The sequence below is a fragment of the Giraffa tippelskirchi genome, chromosome 6 (genome assembly GCF_054371585.1).
Source record: "Giraffa tippelskirchi isolate mGirTip1 chromosome 6, T2T-mGirTip1v1.2.pri, whole genome shotgun sequence".
Taxonomy (NCBI): domain Eukaryota; kingdom Metazoa; phylum Chordata; class Mammalia; order Artiodactyla; family Giraffidae; genus Giraffa; species Giraffa tippelskirchi.
In genome coordinates, this window is record NC_137280.1 from 50,644,764 (window position 1) to 50,663,042 (window position 18,279).

Here is an 18,279-nt window from a genome sequence, read left to right on the forward strand (position 1 = left end):
ACCAGCAGGCACCCACACTCTGCACACCCCCCTTTTCCTGTGTGCCAACAGGGGCACCTGGGTGAAATGGGGTTACTATCACATCATCACGGGCAGCTTTGAAGAGGGGAGGTCATTGGAGGTTAACAGAAGGAGTGGGGCATCTTTCTTCAATGCCTTGAGGCAAAGGCTGGTAAGAGACTGGGGGCCTATGACAGTGCTTGGTGGTGGTCACCCCTCCTGTATAACTGCCTGCATGCACAGCAGAAATTAGACCGGAAAAAGCACAATTCAGTCTGAGTTGCTGCTTATACAATCTGCTTCTTCTGAGAATCTGAATTTGAGTCTAATGAGTCCCATGATAGATCTTTAATACTGGAAGTTGGTCCTTCTCACTTGAAACTTGACTTTCTTTTCTTTCTTTTTTTTTTAATAAATTTTTTTGGAGTATAGTTGCTTTAGAAGTTGTGTTAGTTTCTGCTCTACAGCTAAGTGACTCAGCTGTATGTTTACCATATATCCCCCTTTAGATTTCCTTCCCATTTAGGTCACCACAGAGCACTGAGTGTAGGGTTCCTTGTGCTCTACATTAGGTTCTAATTAGTCATCTATTTTATACATAGTATCAATAGTATATGGGCTTCCCAGGTGACACAAGTGTTAAAGAAACCACCTGCCAATGAAGGGGACATAAGAGAGGCAGGTTTGATCCCTGGGTCGGGAAGATTCCCTGGAGGAGGGCATGGCAACCCACTCCAGTATTCTTGCCTAGAGAATCCCCACGGACAGAGGAGCCTAGTGGGCTGTAGTCTACAGGGTTGCAAAGAGCTGGACAACTTAGCCTGCATGCACACATCAACGGTATATCAATCTCAGTCTCCAAATTCTTCCCACCTCCTCCTCTACCTCTACTTCTCCCTATTCCCCCCTTGGTATCCATAAGTCTGTTTTCTACATCTGTGTCTCTATTCTGCTTTGAAAATAAGATCATCAATACCAGAAACTTGACTTTATTTTTTTAACTAGATGAAAACCTCAACTAACAGTGCACAGTAACCTATGTGAAACTGACCAAATTCTTAATATACGGGCACACATGTCCAAACACTATACATAGTACTGAGCACAATTCTGGTGTTAGAGTCAACTTCTTCTAATGTGGAACTGGAAAACAGACAAACAAAGCTCCAGGCAAACTTGGCAAAGATGATAAATCTTTCTTTTCCATCTGGTTTTCTGTCATTTCATAGATTTTCTTCTCTGTCTCATGCTGTCAGCTTAACTGTTAATAACTGGTCAGATTTCACATTTTAAGTAGGTATTCATTGAATGTAGTTCTCTCCCTCAGGCTACCGTATTTCCCAAGTGATCACTGCATGCTTCATACAATGGTTCCTTCTCTTTCTAGGCTTGCCCTTTAATTTCTCACTTTAGCTATTCAAGGATGCCCACAGTTGTATGATGGGAGAATGCTAAATGAGCAACTGCTTCCTATTTTTAAGAAAATGATGAACATTTTGGGTTGTGAGCTATTTGAAAAGATTTCTCCTCTTGCCAAAGACATTGATTTTTACATTTCTTCTTTTGTATTAAAGGTTAGCCATTTCTTACCTATACATGGGGTGCTCATCAAGAATAGTTCAGATTGTGAGGTATGGTAGGGTTTGGGGCTAAACCAAGAGGGTGACATGTGAAGTCTTGTGGTCCTCTGATCTGGGTGGCAAAAACATTCTCCAGGCAGACAGCAAGTTCAAAGAGCCCAGGGTGCAGACATTTATGTAATCCCTGCTCTGCGCTAGACGCTGCCCAGGTCACCAGGATCACTTAGATAAGGAAGGGGCTGTCCTCACCTCATCTGAACCCTACACATTGTTTCCTAGTCTTGTTTGTGACTTTTTTTTTTGTTTTTACAGAAACCTATGTATTATATTGGGTTTCCCAGGTGGCATTAGTGGTAAAGAACTTGCCTGCCAATGCAGGAGGCATAAGAGATTAGGTTCGATTCCTGGGTGGGGAAGCTTCCCTGGAGGAGGGCATGGCCACCCACTCCGGTATTCTTGCCTGGAGAATCCCTTGGACAGAGGAGCCTGGCAGGCTACAGTCCATGGGGTCACAAAAAGTCGAACACAACTAAAGTAACTTAGCACACATACATGCATGTTTTCTATCAAGCTTTTGACATTTGATTTCAGTTTTCTCAAATTTTAGAAAATAAAAAAACACTCTTTTGGTCATAATATCTACACTTAATCTTTAACACAATTGCTTCTGAAAGGGTAACTTTTGGTAGCTTCATTCCTCAATTCTTTTGCACTGAAGCTAAAAAATTATGTGCAATGAGGATGCCATCAGGAGCTTCCCTGGTGGCTCAGACAGTAAAGAATCTGCCTGCAGTGTGGGAGACCCATGTTCGATCCCTGGGTCGGGAAGATCCCCTGGAGAAGGGAATGACAACACACTCCAGTACTCTTGCCTGGTGAATCCAATGGACAGAGAAGCCTGGAGGTCTACAGTCCATGGGGCCGCAAAGAGTCAGACACAACTGAGCAACTAACACACACACAAGGATGCCATCAAGAAGCAAAGAAAATAGAATCCTGTAATTTGACACAGCTTCTTGGAAAAGATTTCACTGTTTTACTAGATAGACGTGCTTTCTGGTGATGGGAGGAATAGCTGTAGTGAACATCTAGAATACTGGTGTCTCTGTCTTTAATTCAAAGGGATTTGCCAAGAGAAATGAGTTCATCAAGTGATGAAGTCAGTGCTGAAGCTGTTCCATGAAGAATTAGAGAATCCTCAGCTCTACCAGTGTACAGTCATCATATAATGATAAATAATCATTTTTAAAAGCAATGGATATCATACTTCTTAAAATAAAGAAACACAGTAGAATTTCAAATATATTACAGTGGCCTTCAGGTGAATAAAATCTTGTTGCAGTGGTACAAAGAGACACTCCCTATTTTCCATGCTAGCAAGTTTTTGGCAAAGTCTCTTAGGATTTATTTTTTGGTACAGGCTCAGTAATGTTTATCATGTGCTTATGAAATTGCAGAATAGGTTCAAGTCAGAAAGATGACAGTATAAAGAGGGCTGGGCCAATAATAATTTTATGTAAAGTATGCAGGATTTTCCATCAGGTGTCAAGAATTTAGGGCTTCCCTAGTGGCTCAGTGGTAAAGACTCTGCCTGTCAATGCAGGAGACACAGGTTCAACCTCTGGATTGAGAGGATCGCCAGAAGAAGGAACGGGCTACCCACTTCAGTGTTCTTGCCTGGGAAATCCCACGGACAGAAGAGCCTGGCAGGCTACAGTCCATAGGGTCGCCGAAAAGTCGTACACAACTCAGCGACTAAACAACAGCATCAAGAATTTAAGTTGACTAATTGATTCCAGTTGCATATCATAATAACACTATTTATTGTAAGGCAAATACATCTGCTTTATGTGCCCTGATGAAATTGGAAGATCCTAGAAACTAGCTTCAGGATACTTTTCCTTGGATAAGGGACCTATGTCCACCTCCTTATGGCCACTATAGTTTAAGTAAAATTATCTTGAAAATAAATTGAATCTTTGGGACTTTTCCACTTCCTTTTTCTTTTCTTGATTTCTCCAATACTTTCTAAAGACTCCTAAATCACACAAATATTTCCTTTTATATACCATAAACTCACCAGGCCTATAATCAGTAGTTATTCTCTAATTATTTTACTTTTCTCCATGCTTAAGTTTCTTTCTGGTCTTAATTTTTAGATGTAAGTAGAATCAATTAATTCTGTTACTTCCTTAGACTAGGAAACTTAAGACCTAGCAGTAGTTATTACTTAGATGCTATTTTTTTGTTTTTTAGGAAGAGAATTTGGCACTAAATACCACAAATTCTGATGGAAAATGTAAAGAATTGAAATGAAAAATGAAGCTATAGGTTTCTTAGCTAGTATGTTTTCAATTTATTTTTCCATATCACAACACAGTATTTTTAAATCCGATCTATTTTTAACTAGATTTAAAATGACTTCTTATAGAAATTCATTCCATGTATTTATAAGATAGACACTAGCCAGGTTCATTTTTTCCATAGTAATATAAAGTCAAGCTGTCTGATGAAAATGACAGTTTATTTACTTGTTGAGATATAATTCATATGGGGACAATTGCTTTGAGAACACTTTGAGTGCAGAATGCCTTAAAAGTGTTCTTGTATTTACCATGTCCTTCACTGCAACATATTCTACTACTGTAAAATGAAAACACACAACTGAATCATCATGATCCATTGACATTCATTTTTTTCACTAGAGCAGAATTTACTATGATAAATAATGATAGAGAAATACTTATTTTTAGTTTGCAATAATAAAATTTTACATTAAGAAGACTGTATGTAAATCAGAGCCACTTTCTAGGAAGCAGGTAAAATGCTACTTTAAAACAATAGGTTTACGTAAGTCCAGAAATATTTAATTTGGAAAGCATTTAACTAGAGACTGTGAAGGGTCAACACGAGGGAAAAAAACAACTAGGACAAATCTTGTCCTCAAGTTCTCACTTGCAAATCCCAGTGGTGAAGCCAATGGAAAGTTTGTGGAAATATCTGAAAATTTGGCCTAGTTCAAAAGCTCTATTAAGTTAGTATTTTAATACATTGTCCTAGTTAAGTCTTGTCTTTATGGTCCTTTTAACATTGCTGCACCCAGGGTTCATTCATAGCTTACTCAGAAATCACAAAAATGAGAATAGGCTCCTGTTAAGGAGAGCTTCAACCTTTAAATTTCAAAGGTACCTTGACTTCCCCTTCTTCACCTCGATGCTGGGAAAAGGATTTCTGTAAAGAAATTCATGGGTCCAAGGTAAGCTTTGTGTTTTTTAATACTCAGAATAGGTAAGTATATACAGCTGTAAATATATATAACTGACATTATTTGTGTGTGTTTGTGTTGTTGCTCAGTCATGTCCGATTCTTTGTAGCCCACCAAACTTCTCTGTCCATGGGATCTCCCAGGCAAGAATACTGGAGTGGGTTGCCATTTCTTTCCCCAGGGGATCTTCCCAACCCAGGGATCGAACCCACATCTCCTGTGTCTCCTGCATTGCAGGTGAATTCTTCACCTGCTGCACCATCGGGGAATGCCATGAATATTATTATAAGTTTTATTTTATAATAGTGAGCATATAAATATCTTGCATTTATGGAGGATAAGCTTCTTGCATTACATGGAGGAAGTCAGGAAACCTTTAACTTTCCGTGATCTCTGTTTACAAAGCCTCTATTTTGGTCGGGTACTGGCTAAGATATCCAGCTATGTATCTTATCAGTGGTACCAGGTTTGGTTTCTGGAAATACAGGAAAATGGTTTCACTGTATTCTGAAATACAGTTATGGTTTCTGCAAAACATCATTCCATGACATCGCGGAGTCTGTTATCAAAGAAACTTGATTTCTTCAAAGAGGTGGACCTTGCTAAGTAACCACCACCAAGTTTTTTCAGATCGGTCTTTGCAGTTGGGCCAAGGAGGCTTCCAGGAGACATCTGCTAAGAGAAGAAGGAGCCAGAGAGACATTCTCTGCTCAAAACTGAACCTTGTCCTTGGAAGGAGAATCTGATTATAGACTCTGGAGCCAGATGGAACCATATCGCATCCATGCTCCATCACTTACTAGCTCTATTACCTACTTAATTTAACCTCTCTGGGCCTTATGTAACTCACACCCAAGAAACAGACACCGCAAGGATTCTTGTCAGAATTTAAGAGTTCAAGTATCTTGAGCATTGTCTGCTCAGCTCATTTCTCATTATAATTTTATATTAAGCTCTTTCACTTAGATTTGTCTCTTAGTCCAGCTCTCCACCCACCTCCACCCAGTGAAATAATGGTTAAGGGATCTGGATGAGAAGAAGGGTAGGTGAAGGCAGAAGGAGATGCCATGAGATAAAAACTGAACAAGCTGCTTCAGTACAAACCCTGTGAGCTCTGCTGCCCTGCTCTATCTTGATAACTACCTAACATAATTTCACAAGAAGGAGAGAGAGGCCTTCTCATTATGCAGTGCCACCCTCCCGTGGGCTTCTGTGAATTCAGAAGAGGCGGGTGAGGCCAAGGACCTGCCAATGCACGGTGGCAGAACTGGAGAGGAAGAATAAAAGCAGATGCCACTCTGCAACCGTGACTCTGGTTCCTCGGCCCTCTTAAGACACTCCCAGGCGGTGCTCTGAAACATGGTCAAGAATTGGGGGAGAGTGTTAAGAAGTTACCAGAAACGTATCAAATCACAGAACAGGTCTGGCTTGTCTGTTGCATCAGGCATTGTGTTGGCGACTGGCGACACAAAGATTATGACGACGATGTGCCTGATCTCAAGCTCCTATCTGGCTCATCCAGGGACCCAGATTTTCTTAAGACCGCGTGCGGTTAGAAGCAGCTGAAGGCCTAGACCACCTGCCCCTACACGGGAGGACCCACGGTGGGGACATCAACGGAGAGGAATGAAGACATCAGTGCTGCGGAGAGAGATTTCAGATAGAGGATGCGGAGCAGGGCAAGGAAATGAACTTTTTGCTTTACATTTGCACGTCTTAACTAAGATCTTCTGAAAACGCTGATGGCACAAACGGAGTGGCGTCCTGCTTTAAAACCAACTACGTATGGCTTAAGCATTTAGTTAGTTCTAACATCACCATATCAGAAATGTCGTAATGGTAATACTGACAAATACAGTTTTTTCGAAAGAAGGGACGTTGCCTCACTTGGCTCTCTGTGTGCACAGGGAAGTGGGACACGAATAAAATTCCCGGTGAAAGGCCAAGAGGGGGTGAGCTCTAGTCCAGACGCTGCACACGTGTCGCCCGCCCCGCCCCATCCCCATTGTACAGGGTCCGCCAAAGCTCGCGAGAGTCCTCTTGCCTTCCACGTCTGCCACGTTCCAAAGGACCAGGACAGACTGGAAAGTCGAAAGCTGAGGGCTCTCACAGGCCGCAGCGTCGCGCCAGAACAGCCCAAAGCCTGCAGCTGGGCGGGGAAACGCGGCACGGTTCCGCCCCCTCATAGAGGCCTTTGTGATTGGCTGTATACCCCGTCACTCAGCCTCCTGTGGGCGGGGAGGGGTGGGGCTTGCCGGACGGGGGCTTGGCCTCAGGGCGGGTGAGCGGCGCGCTCTCGCGCCGGGAGGGCAGTCACCAGCTCGGAGCACGCGAGGGCCGGGCGCGCGCCGGCGGAAAGTCCTCGCAGGCGCTGCGGGCGGTGCCGAGACACCCGTGCAGCTGCAGAAGCCGCGGCCCACACCCGCTGCAGCGCCCGCGCGCCCCGCGCCTGGAGGGAGCCCCCCACCCTTGCCGGCTCCAGCGGTGCGCGCGATGGCCCCGCGCAAGAATGCCAAGGGAGGCGGCGGCGGCGGCAACAGCAGCAGCAGCGGCTCGGGCAGTCCGACCGGCTGCACCAGCGGCGGCAGCAGCAGCCCCGGGGCCCGGAGAGGTCAGAGGCGCTCGGAAGCCGGGGTCCGGGGTGGCCCCGAGGATGGGGCTCCGGGGGGGGGGTCGTGGGCGCTGCGGGTCCACCTCCCCAGATGCCGCCGAGCGCCTCCTCCATCCTCCGTATCTGTCCTCCTCTGGGCGCGGGGCGGAGGCCGTGCTCGGTGGGCCTGGCGGATGGGCTGGAGGGGCCGGGCCGAGCGGGGAGCCCCTTCCCGGCCGATCCCTCACCTGCAGTGCGCAGCCGAGATGGAGGTTGTGTCGATCCACTCCTTCTTGGCTCGCCGTGGAATTGACGATAGGCGTAAGAGAAACAGTTTACCTTGGCCGTGCATGTTTTGGAGAGTTTGGAAATGAGCCAAAGTCAGAAAATAAGTTCTTGCCAAACCAGCAGCTTTTAAGTGCAGCTCAAAGAAGAATAAGCCTGCTGGGATGTGTGTGTGTGCAGGGCGGGGGAGAGGGGAGTGATTTGAATATTCTTGAAGATTATTTTAAATATTTTTGCCTTTATGTAGCTTTCTTATCGTGCGTTATAGTTGCCTTTAAATATCACAGAATACCATAAATGCTGGGCGAACTTCTCTATTTTTTTCCCTTTGTCTTCTCTTTAAAAAAAAAAAAAAAAGGATATTCACCTTTCTCCTGTGCTTATCCAGCAGAGGGAGAGAGAGCAGATGTTTTAAATCTGTTTCATCTCATATTTCAGTGGTTCTCATTTCTTCTATACTTCCTTTGACTCATATTTAGGATATTAAAACTGCAATCCACATGTGTATTGAATCTGAGCTGTAAACTTTCCCTTTTAAAATGATTCTAGATTCTTTGTTTCCTGAGGTCTGCAAGGAATGTATTTGCTTGTATCAAAAAAGTAAATCAGAAGACTATAGTCATCCTTTAAAGAGCTGTTTTTTAAAAAGCACTTACCACTATCTGAAATTATTTGTTTTCATGTGTATTGCCTTCCTGTCTTACTCATTCCCTCTGATTGATTCCTATTCCCAACTCTTTGAGTCTGGCCATTAATAGATGCTCAATAAAAAATTATTTGATGAGTGAATGAATTTAAATAGTTAAATTTAAATGATGAAAATAGTGCAGTTGAAATCATTGAATAAATTTACACTCTGAAAACTAATATTTTGTATTGTAGAGAAAAAAGATACCATTTGAATTCCACAGAAAACATATTAATTCACCCTTGGCATAAGTACTTTGTGTTCCTTTATCACTTGACCTTAGATGCCAGTCAGTTGATTTAAACAGGCAGAAGGGTAGATGAAGGAAGGGCTCTGGCTACACTTTTTAAAATATCTAAATGAGAAGAGCTCATGCAACTTAAGCTCCAAGTAGAGAAAGCTGATGAACAACACTTTAATGTTGTTTTCAAAAGTTTTTGGAGCCATTTACAAGCAAAGCACATCATTTTTGTTCCACTTTGCCCTTTGCAGTTCTGGGTAGAGAGGTTTGACTGTATCTGAAGCAGTTGTTTTATTAAATGTCCTGTTGTTGGTGAGAATTAGCATCGACAGTGTGTATTGTATCCCCATCCCCAGTGGTTCAAGATCTGAATCAGTTTTCACAGGTAGGTGATACATTTAGGAAATGTTAGGACCAAAATGAACACATTCCAACTTTGATATTCCAGCATTTTAGAGCAAGTTCCCTCCGATTTGAGGATCTACAGCATTTTACACATTGATCCTGTAATTGTTGTGAAATAGACATATAGTGTATAAAAGAGAATGTGGAAATAAGAGAGGTACCTATATTACCAGAAAAATATCCCTTCAGAGAGTTGACATTGGAGTCTTGCTTGTTACATAACGAGCATTCTTTTTCCACAGCTATTTTTTTTTTTTTTCCAGTCAGTGATGAGTTCTGACTGCGTGCCACGTGGAAGGCACAGGAGATGAAAGGAGGTTTCTCTCTATTGTAAGCAGTTGCACTGCAGTGTGAACGTGTGATCCTATTTGTATTGCTTCCATATAGCAGAGGATACTGGAAAGATGGAGCCACTTCTATTTGGTTGCTGTATCTATCTGTCATTGATGTGTACACATTGATGCCCAAGTCAATAACACGTGCTGGGGAAATCAGAGAAACTGGAATCTTGGCTGCGGCCTCACCATGAGGCCTGGAAAGATTGTCTGACTCCTTAAAGGTTATATACTTCTTGGAAACCCAACTGATTATTGGATGATCCAAGACTAAAACCAGGTTTTCTCTTATTCATTTGACCATTGTACTGGATTTTTGTTGTTGTGCTGTGACTAAGTTGTGTCTGACTCTTTGCGACCCCATGGACTGCAGCACGCCAGGCCTCGCTGCCCCTCACCATCTCCTGGATTTTAGATTCTTTAATTTGTAAGATTTTATGGGAATCTTGGAGTTGAAGTTGATTATCTTTTCTTTCTAGCTCTCTATGGCATATTGTACCTGTTTTTTTAAAGAAAAGTATGCTTCCTATTGTATCACGAGTTAACTTTTCTTTTGATTAAAATTGTGTTTGAAACAGCATGTTTGAAAATCTTAGTTTGAGAAGTACATGTGCTCAACTAATGTTTTTGGAGTTGTTTTACATTGAGATTCTGAAGGAGATGATGACACTAGTCAAAATATTATTATTTCTAACATTTGTGTGTGAAAGTAGAGCGAAAAAGGACCCAATCCTTTGAAACATGCATTTTAGGGAAAATGTGATTATATGGCCTTTTGTTGATCTTGGTGGTCATTTTTTTCAAAAGTAGTGTTTTGAAACTGAAACTTGGAGGTTTATATAAAAGTTAGATTTTTAAAGCAGGTGTCTGCTTTTTATTTAAGCCTTCAACTTAAATTGAAAACAGATAAAATGCTTAGCTTTTTGCAGAGCTCAAGTTTGCCTTTTCCAGTTTAATTCTTTAAAATATGAAAGAAACATGAGTAAATTGAACATATTACCTTTTTGTGTGTGTGTTTGTGCTCAGTCATGTCCGACTCTTTGCCACCCTGTAGACTGTGGCCTGGCAGGTTCCTCCATCCATGGAATTTTCCAGGCAAGAATACTGGAGTGGGTTGCCATTTCCTACTCCAGGGATCTTCCCGAACAAGGGATCAAACCCATGATTCCCTGAGCCTCCTGCATTGCAGGCCGATTCTTTACCACTGCACCGCCTGGGAAGTATCTTACCTTTAACTCACACATAAAAAACTGACTTGCTTGACCAACTGGGGCCAAGGGAAACCTCTTTCAGATTTATTGAAGATCTTTGAGCAAGAGGGATCATGAAATGCTTTTAGACTTACTTTGTAGTTACAGACCGTGGTATATATAATGTTTTTGTTTAGATTTTCCCTTTGCAATGCCATTCAGTCTTTCCCTGTAGCTTCTAACTTGCTAGGGTATGTAAACTGTTTCCTTTGTCTCATAGTGTTGTGCTACCACATCACACTTCACCAGTAGGTGTCACTGTAGAACACTTTTTCCTCTTTCAATTTGAAGTTTCAGATGTAACATCTACTTGTCTTTTAAGTTTAACAAGCCCTGTACATACTCAGAACCATTGATGGACAACTACTTAAAAATGCTCAGCCACTGCTATTTAATTCTGTCACAATCTCTAACAGCAGGTTTTGAAATTTAGTAGTAATAGTCAATCCCTAGCAGTCTTATTTATATAGGCTGATTATATTTAGAATTAAATGCATTGATGAACTAACTATCTGTAAAATTATGCATTTGCAGATGTTTGATTTTGATGAGTGTTAATCACTTAGAATTTTTTTTCTTCCTTTTTACTTTCAGTATATCTTAGACTGCTGAGTAATTAACAGACACAATACATTGCTGCTTGCCCTCTGACTCCATTGAATGAGGAGGTCTTGGTGAAATTCCTTTCCTTTAATCATTTTGTGCCAGTTGCTTAATCCTTTGTGAGTCAGTCTAGAATGAAAAGATAGGAAGGCCATAATTTTTCCACCAGAGAAACTGTGTACTGTTTTGTGTTCAATTGAACAGCATTTTCAACTGGCCAGATTGTATGAAAAATGAGTATTAGTTGCTCAGTTGTGTCCAACTCTGAGACTCCATGGTGGGTCTCCTCTGTCCCTGGAGTTCTCCAGGTAAGAGCACTGGAGTGGGTAACCATTCCTTTGTCCAGGGGATCTTCCCAAACCCAGGGATCAAACCCGGGTCTCCTACGTTGCCAGGCAGATTCTTTACTGTCTAAGCCACCAGGGCAGCCCAGATTGTATGCTGCTGCTGCTGCTGCTAAGTCGCTTCAGTCGTGTCCGACTCTGTGCAACCCCATGGACAGCAGCCCACCAGGCTCTGCCCTCCCTGGGATTCTCCAGGCAAGAACACTGGAGTGGGTTGCCATTTCCTTCTCCAGTGCATGAAAGGGAAAAGTGAAAGTGAAGTCGCTCAGTCGTGTCTGACTCTTAGCGACCCCATGGACTGTAGCCTACCAGGCTCTTCCGTCCATGGGATTTTCCAGGCAAGAGTACTGGAGTGGGGTGCCATTACCTTCTCCAAGATTGTATGCAACCAAGTGCTAAAAAGTTTTCGGAGGGAATTCTTGAACACATTTTATTATTATTATTTTTAAACATAGTTACCTTTTTTTAAAAAGTCTTTATTGAATTTGTTACAGTATTGTTTCTTTCTTTTTTTTTTTTTATGTTTTAGTTTTTTGGCCACAAGGCATGTGGGATGTTATCTCCCCGAGCAACCCCTCTACTGGAAGGTGAAGTCTTAACCACTGGACCACCAGGGAAGTCCCTTGCACACAATTTTCAAAAGACGAAACATTAACCCGTGTTGGGAAGTAAAAGGAGAGATCTATACTTTAGCTTTGCTTTAAAATCATGTGTCTCAGAGAGATTACTAGACAATGAGAGATTCTCATTTTCAGCTGATTGGCAACAAGGTAGCTTGGATTAAGAATCACGTGAGCTTTCCACTCTAGTTAGTGTTGGAAATTTAACCTCTACGTTCTTTGGTCCCAGTAGAATATCTACCTCCCACCCCCCCTTTTTTTCCCTCCAGAAAGACATTGTAGTTTGGGAAAATCTGATGACCTGGATTCATAGCCATTTAAGAACTGTGTAGCAGGTCACTCAAAATTTCTAATCCTGGTCTTAAATGGAAATAATTATTCAGAGTTCTGACAGCTCTAAAATCAATTTTATATGCCTTTCTGTTGCTCAGATTTTTCATCGAAGTACCTGTAATGGTAAAGTGAAGTGGGTTGCTCCACTTTGGAGAATATATAAGGCTGTGGAACTAAGCAGGCTATTGCATGCTTGAAAAATTTTTTATGAATTAAGAAATGAGTTTTTGTGATCCTGGGTAGCATCTGTTTGACTCAAGTGAATGTCCTAGAAGTCATGTTCATAGTGGGTTCTGAGTACCCTTGACACATTTCTGTCTGCCTCTGGGGTACACGTCAGCCTTCAAGTTGCGGATTTACCCTCTAACCCCTCCTGGGTCTGCACTGTTTTCTCTTACTAGAGCTCAGATGTATTTCAGTCTTTTGATTTACTCCAGTGTACTGCTTTAATATTCTGAAAATATACAAGTTAGTTCGTGTCTGGGGGTATTTCTGCATCTCCTGCGTGGTTCGACTTCATTCTGTCCTAAGATAAACAGAACATTTTAAAATTAGCTTCCCTTTAATAAATTCTGTATGTACAGAGAACTCATCTACAGTTTGCCCACATCCCTGGGAAAGCCTCAGCCATCTGTTGGGAGAGGCGGGGGTGCTCAGGCTGGCTCCCGTGCTCCAGTATCCACTGCTCCAGCATCTACGCAGCTCTGAGTATAAATCTCGGTGGATGCGTGTCTGGTGTTTAGTCCTGCAGATCTGGCCGTTTCTACCAGAGGACCAGAGATTAGGATGTCTGTTTCTTCCTTGTCTTTATCTCTACGTGCCTCTGTAGGGGCCCTTGTTCTGGAGTCCATTGCTTTAGCCGTTTCTTCTCCTAGGGCTAGGAGCCAAGGTAGTATTTCCTCAGCAGTCATTTCTGTTTTTTAATGAGAGTGCTTCAGGCATTTGGTCTGCATTTAACTTTTGCTTTTCAAGGGTGTGTCTTGGTTACCTTTCTTTGGCTGATGTGGATATCTTTTAAGGGCAGATCACTGAGTGTAATTTAGTTCTGATCAGATTGATGACGCCTGAGAACAAATTTGCTGTAGATAACCTATTAGAATCAAAGGAAATTTGTTTTAAAAAATAGTTTTTTTAAAATGTTGTGTTGGGGTATAGTCAATTGGGGCTTCCCAGGTGGCAATAGTGGTTAAGAACCCACCTGGCAATGCAGGTAGACATAAGAGATGCAGGTTTGATCCCTGGGTCAGGAAGATACCCTGGAGGACAGCATGGCAACCCACTCTGGTATTCTTGCCTGGAGAATCCCACAGACTTTGGAGCCTGGTGGGCCGCAGTCCATAGAGTTGCATAGAGTTGGACACAACTGAAGTGACTTAGCACGCACACATAGCTGATTAACAAACAATATTGTGGTAGTTTTCAGGTGAACAGGAAAGGACTCAGCCATGCATACACAGGTATCCATTCTCCCTCATGCTCCCCTCCCCTCCAGGCTGCGACATAACACTGAGCAGAGTTCCCTGTGCTATACAGTAGGTCCTTGTTGGTTATCCATTTTAGACACAGCAGTGTGCACATGTCCATCCCAAACTCCCTAACTATTCCTTCTCCCCATCCTTTCCCCTGGGAACCATAAGTTCCTTTAGACTCAAAGGAAATTTTGAGGCTACTTGGTGAGTAAGTCTTTAGAAAAGATATTTACACAAGATCTTTTGAAGGCTTGGAGCTGGTTTCTGGCCGCCTTGGAGACCCAGGGGTCTTGCCTGGTCCATCTGGCTGTAGCTTGGCTGTCCTCACCTGCCGTGGATGCTCTCCATGCTCTGACACGGATGGGGGCTGGGGGTGGGGGTGGGGGGTGTTTAGTTAGTGCAGAGGGGAAACAATTGTTGCTGTGCCTGGAAAGGTGCCAGCCTTTCTTTCCTGCTTGTGTTCCTACAGATTTAACCCCGTGACTCATTCTGCATGGAAGCCAGCAAGCATCAGTCTTAATTTTGAGTGAGAAAATATGACTGGAGAAAATAATTTCATTGCATCACCAGTACTATATAACTGTTATTTCTCATATCTTGTATAGGTTTGACAGCCTTTGCTGTTATTACCTAGTGCAGACTCAGTGCTGTTTTGTTCTCTCCTGTCTCTCACTTTGATTCTTGTTTATTAAATTGCTATTATACAGTTTCTCACACTGTCTTTCACACTCTTTTTAATTCATTTTTCCTGAATTGGTCTACTGAAAAGTCTGTTTGGTCTAGGTTCACAGGTAAATTTTATTTAGAAGTTAATTTTTTTTCCCTTACATGAAAAAAAAAAATCTGTGTTGTGTTTATTGAAAGAATACCTGCATTTAACTTTTCCATTTTTTGAGTCAAATAAATTTGAATAAGATGCTTGTCACTTACTTAATTTTATATTTACAAATTATTTCATGCATTTTGCTTTTTGATGGAGAGCCATCTCTCTTTTAGAATGTAAATATTTCTATGTGTTGCTCTTTAAAACTGTATCTATTTATAATATTATATATTAAGATGTTTAAATAGATATAAATAATGCAGTGACTTACCATGTAGCCACCATACAGATGAGGAAGTAAAATATTACCAAATTCTTGGTTTCTCCTCTACTGTGTTATCCCTTTACAACCAATCTTATTAAACATATTGTGATAATCATTGTCATACATTTCTTTATAATATATATTATATAATATATAGCTTCCCTGGTGGCTTAGTCAGTAAAAAATGTGCCTGCAATGCAGGAGACGTGGGTTCAATCTCTGAGTCAGGAAAGATCCCCTGGAGTAGGAAATGGCAACCCACTCCAGAATCCTTGCCTGGAAAATTCCATGGACAGAGGAGCCTGGTGGGCTGCAGTCCATGGGATTGCAGAAAGTCAGGCACAACTGAGCAACTAACATATAATATAGATAGTAATATATTATATAACAATGTTATGCTGCATGTATGATATATATAGTATAATAGTCATATACAACTTAATATAATATTATGTTGCATGTTGTATACTATATATCCATTTGTATAAAATATATTAAATTTTATATATATGAAAATTGCTTAGGAAGTATATCTATATCCCTATGTATAGAAATATTATATCTATGTATATATACATACATACACATTTGTTTGTTGTTCTACTGTTTAGTTGCTAAGTCGTTTCCAACTGTTTTGCAACCCCTTGGACTGTAGCCCATCAGGCTTCTCTGTCTATGGAATTTCCCAGGCAAGAATATGGGAGCGGGTTGCAATTTGCTCCTCCAGGGGATCTTCCCAACGCAGGGATTGAACCCACATCTCCTGCATTGCAGGTGGATTCTTTTACCGCTGAGTGACCAGGGAAGCCCATACATTTGTTTAGCACATGTCGAAAGTTTTATGAATAGGCTCATACTTGGCAACTATTCGACACTACTTGCTTAAGATTTACCAAACTGGCTCTTTGTTTTCCTATATATAGTTCTTCACTATATGAATGTGCTTTTTTTTTCCAGGACCACTTTGTTTGTTTTCATTTTTTTCTTTCAAACACTGCTGCCCTGAACACTCTTAGAGCTGTCTATTCCCTTGTATACATGTCTAAGTCCTTTTCTAGAGCATAATTTAGGATTGGAATCGTTGGGTCATAGCAAATACACATATTAAACTTTACTAAGTATTACCTTTTTTTTCCCCCAACCTCAAAGTGGTTATATCACTTTACACTCCCACCCACCGTGAAAACAGCTACCTGTGTGCAGCAACCACATTACCAACGCTTGGAACCTTTAATATTGCAAGTTTAGTAAGTTTAGTGGGTGTGAAGTAGTATTTGCGTTTTCAATTTGCATTTTCCTCATCAGCAATGAGGTTACTAGTGAGAATAGCTATTTGAGCTTCCTTTTCTGTGAATTCTTTTTAATATACATACATATATATATATATGTATGTATATATATATATATATAAACTATTTTTCTAGGTTTTTAAATTTTATATAATTTAAATTTTTGTTTTGTAGAATTTCTTTATCTTGAACCTTTTGATTATGTGATAAAGGGCTTTTCCCAGTCTGTGATTATCCACATTGTCATTTTCTGTAGTATAATTTGTTGAATAGAATTTTCAGATTTTTGATATATTATAATAGCATTTTTCTATTTTCTTCTTTATGGTTTGTGCTTTGTTTAAGACATCTTTTCTAACAGACATCATAAGACATTTTCTTTTTTTTTTTTCTATAAACTACTAAATTTTGCCTTTTACATTTAGATGTCTAAACTATGGGGTGTAGTTTTTATTGTATATATTGTTGGGTAAGGATCTAATATTTTTAAAGAATGAATAATGAAAATGTCCTGCACCATTAGTTGAAGTGTCTTCTTTCTACAATAATCTGCTGTATCACCTATTGTGTATGGATACCTATGACTATGTTTTGTTCCTGGTACGTGGAATTAGGCAAGTCCTTCTATCCTGTCTTTTTCATCATTATCCTCACTGTTTTGGGATCTTTCCTTGCCTGTGTCTTTTTAGAATCTGCACATCAAGTTAAGTTTCATGAAGATTATTTCAGAATTTTGACTGGGATTGTACTGAATTCACAGAACAGTTTGGGACAATATGTGTATATGTTCAGTCACTAAGTTGTGTCTGACTCTTCACAACCCCATGGACTGCTGCATGCCAGGCTTCCCTGTCTTTCACTATCTTTTGGAGTTTGCACAAATTGGGACAAGAACACATGTATAATAATGAGTATTTCTGTACATAAACGTGGTGCAACTTCCTAGGTATTTGTCTTACAATGACTTTTTATCATTTTATCCAAAAGTGAGATGCCTCTTTTATTAGATTTAGCGTAAGTGCTTTACTATTATTGTTGTTCAGTTGCTCAGTCATTCCCAACTCTTTGTGACTCCATGGACTGTAGCCCGCCAGGCTCCTCTGCTTATGGGATTTTCCAGGCAAGAACACTGGAGTGGTTTGCCATGTCCTCCTCCAGGGGATCTTCCTAACACAGGGATCAGACCCATGTCTCCTGCATTGCAGGTGATCTCTTGCATCACAGGCATATTCCATACTTCTGAGCCACTAGGGGAGCCCTTAGATGACTCATAACTGGTCCTATTTCATCCTTCAGGCGTTGTCATCTTCATAAAGTGCAAGTTCGATCATGTCGCTTATTTGAAAACCTTGCCTAGTCTTCCCGGTCCTCAAGGTGTAGTTTAGATTCCTTAGCACCATCTAGGAGGCTCCTCATGATCTTGCCCCTCTTACCATCTATAGCCAATCTTAAACTGCTCTCTTTATATTAATTCACCCACGTCTCGTCACTCTCTGAGGTCTCTGCGTTTGCGCTTGCCGTTTCTTCTGTGACAGCCCCGCACTTGCTCTTTCCCTGTGTGGCTCCTGTGTGTCTGTCAAGATGCAGCTACCACATCAGTTCTTCTGCCTTCCCCTTGATCATCTTCCCAGTGAGTTTTGCAACCCTCCTCTCCCCGACCCCCAGCATGAGCGCCTGTAGCGCCCTCTGCAGGTACTGTTTTAGCATTCTCATTGATCCACAAGTTCCTCTAGCAGATGAGAAAAGTGTGACAACACAGTATTAGACTGAACTGCACCCAAGGACTAGCTCTGCCACTCATTTTTGACCTTTTAGTAAGTCAACAAATCTCTCTCAGTATCTTGAAATATTTCTTCATCTCTCAAATGGAGATAATACTCACACTTATGCAAAG

General features: G+C 41.3%; 1 protein-coding gene across 13 annotated transcripts in view; it reads left to right on the plus strand.

Moving 5' to 3' along the window:
- The first annotated feature begins 7,091 nt into the window (after window positions 1-7,091).
- The window catches only part of ASPH (aspartate beta-hydroxylase), a 191,357-nt gene continuing 180,169 nt past the window's right edge, over window positions 7,092-18,279 (plus strand). For all 13 annotated transcript variants that reach the window (XR_014056952.1, XM_081501116.1, XM_081501117.1 and 10 more), the window contains exon 1: window positions 7,092-7,456. Coding sequence is in view for 12 of the 13 variants with exons in the window: in XM_081501116.1 (XP_081357242.1) it covers window positions 7,339-7,456 (118 nt within the window). In the remaining variant the exon portion in view is untranslated. The remainder of the gene's footprint in view (window positions 7,457-18,279) is intronic.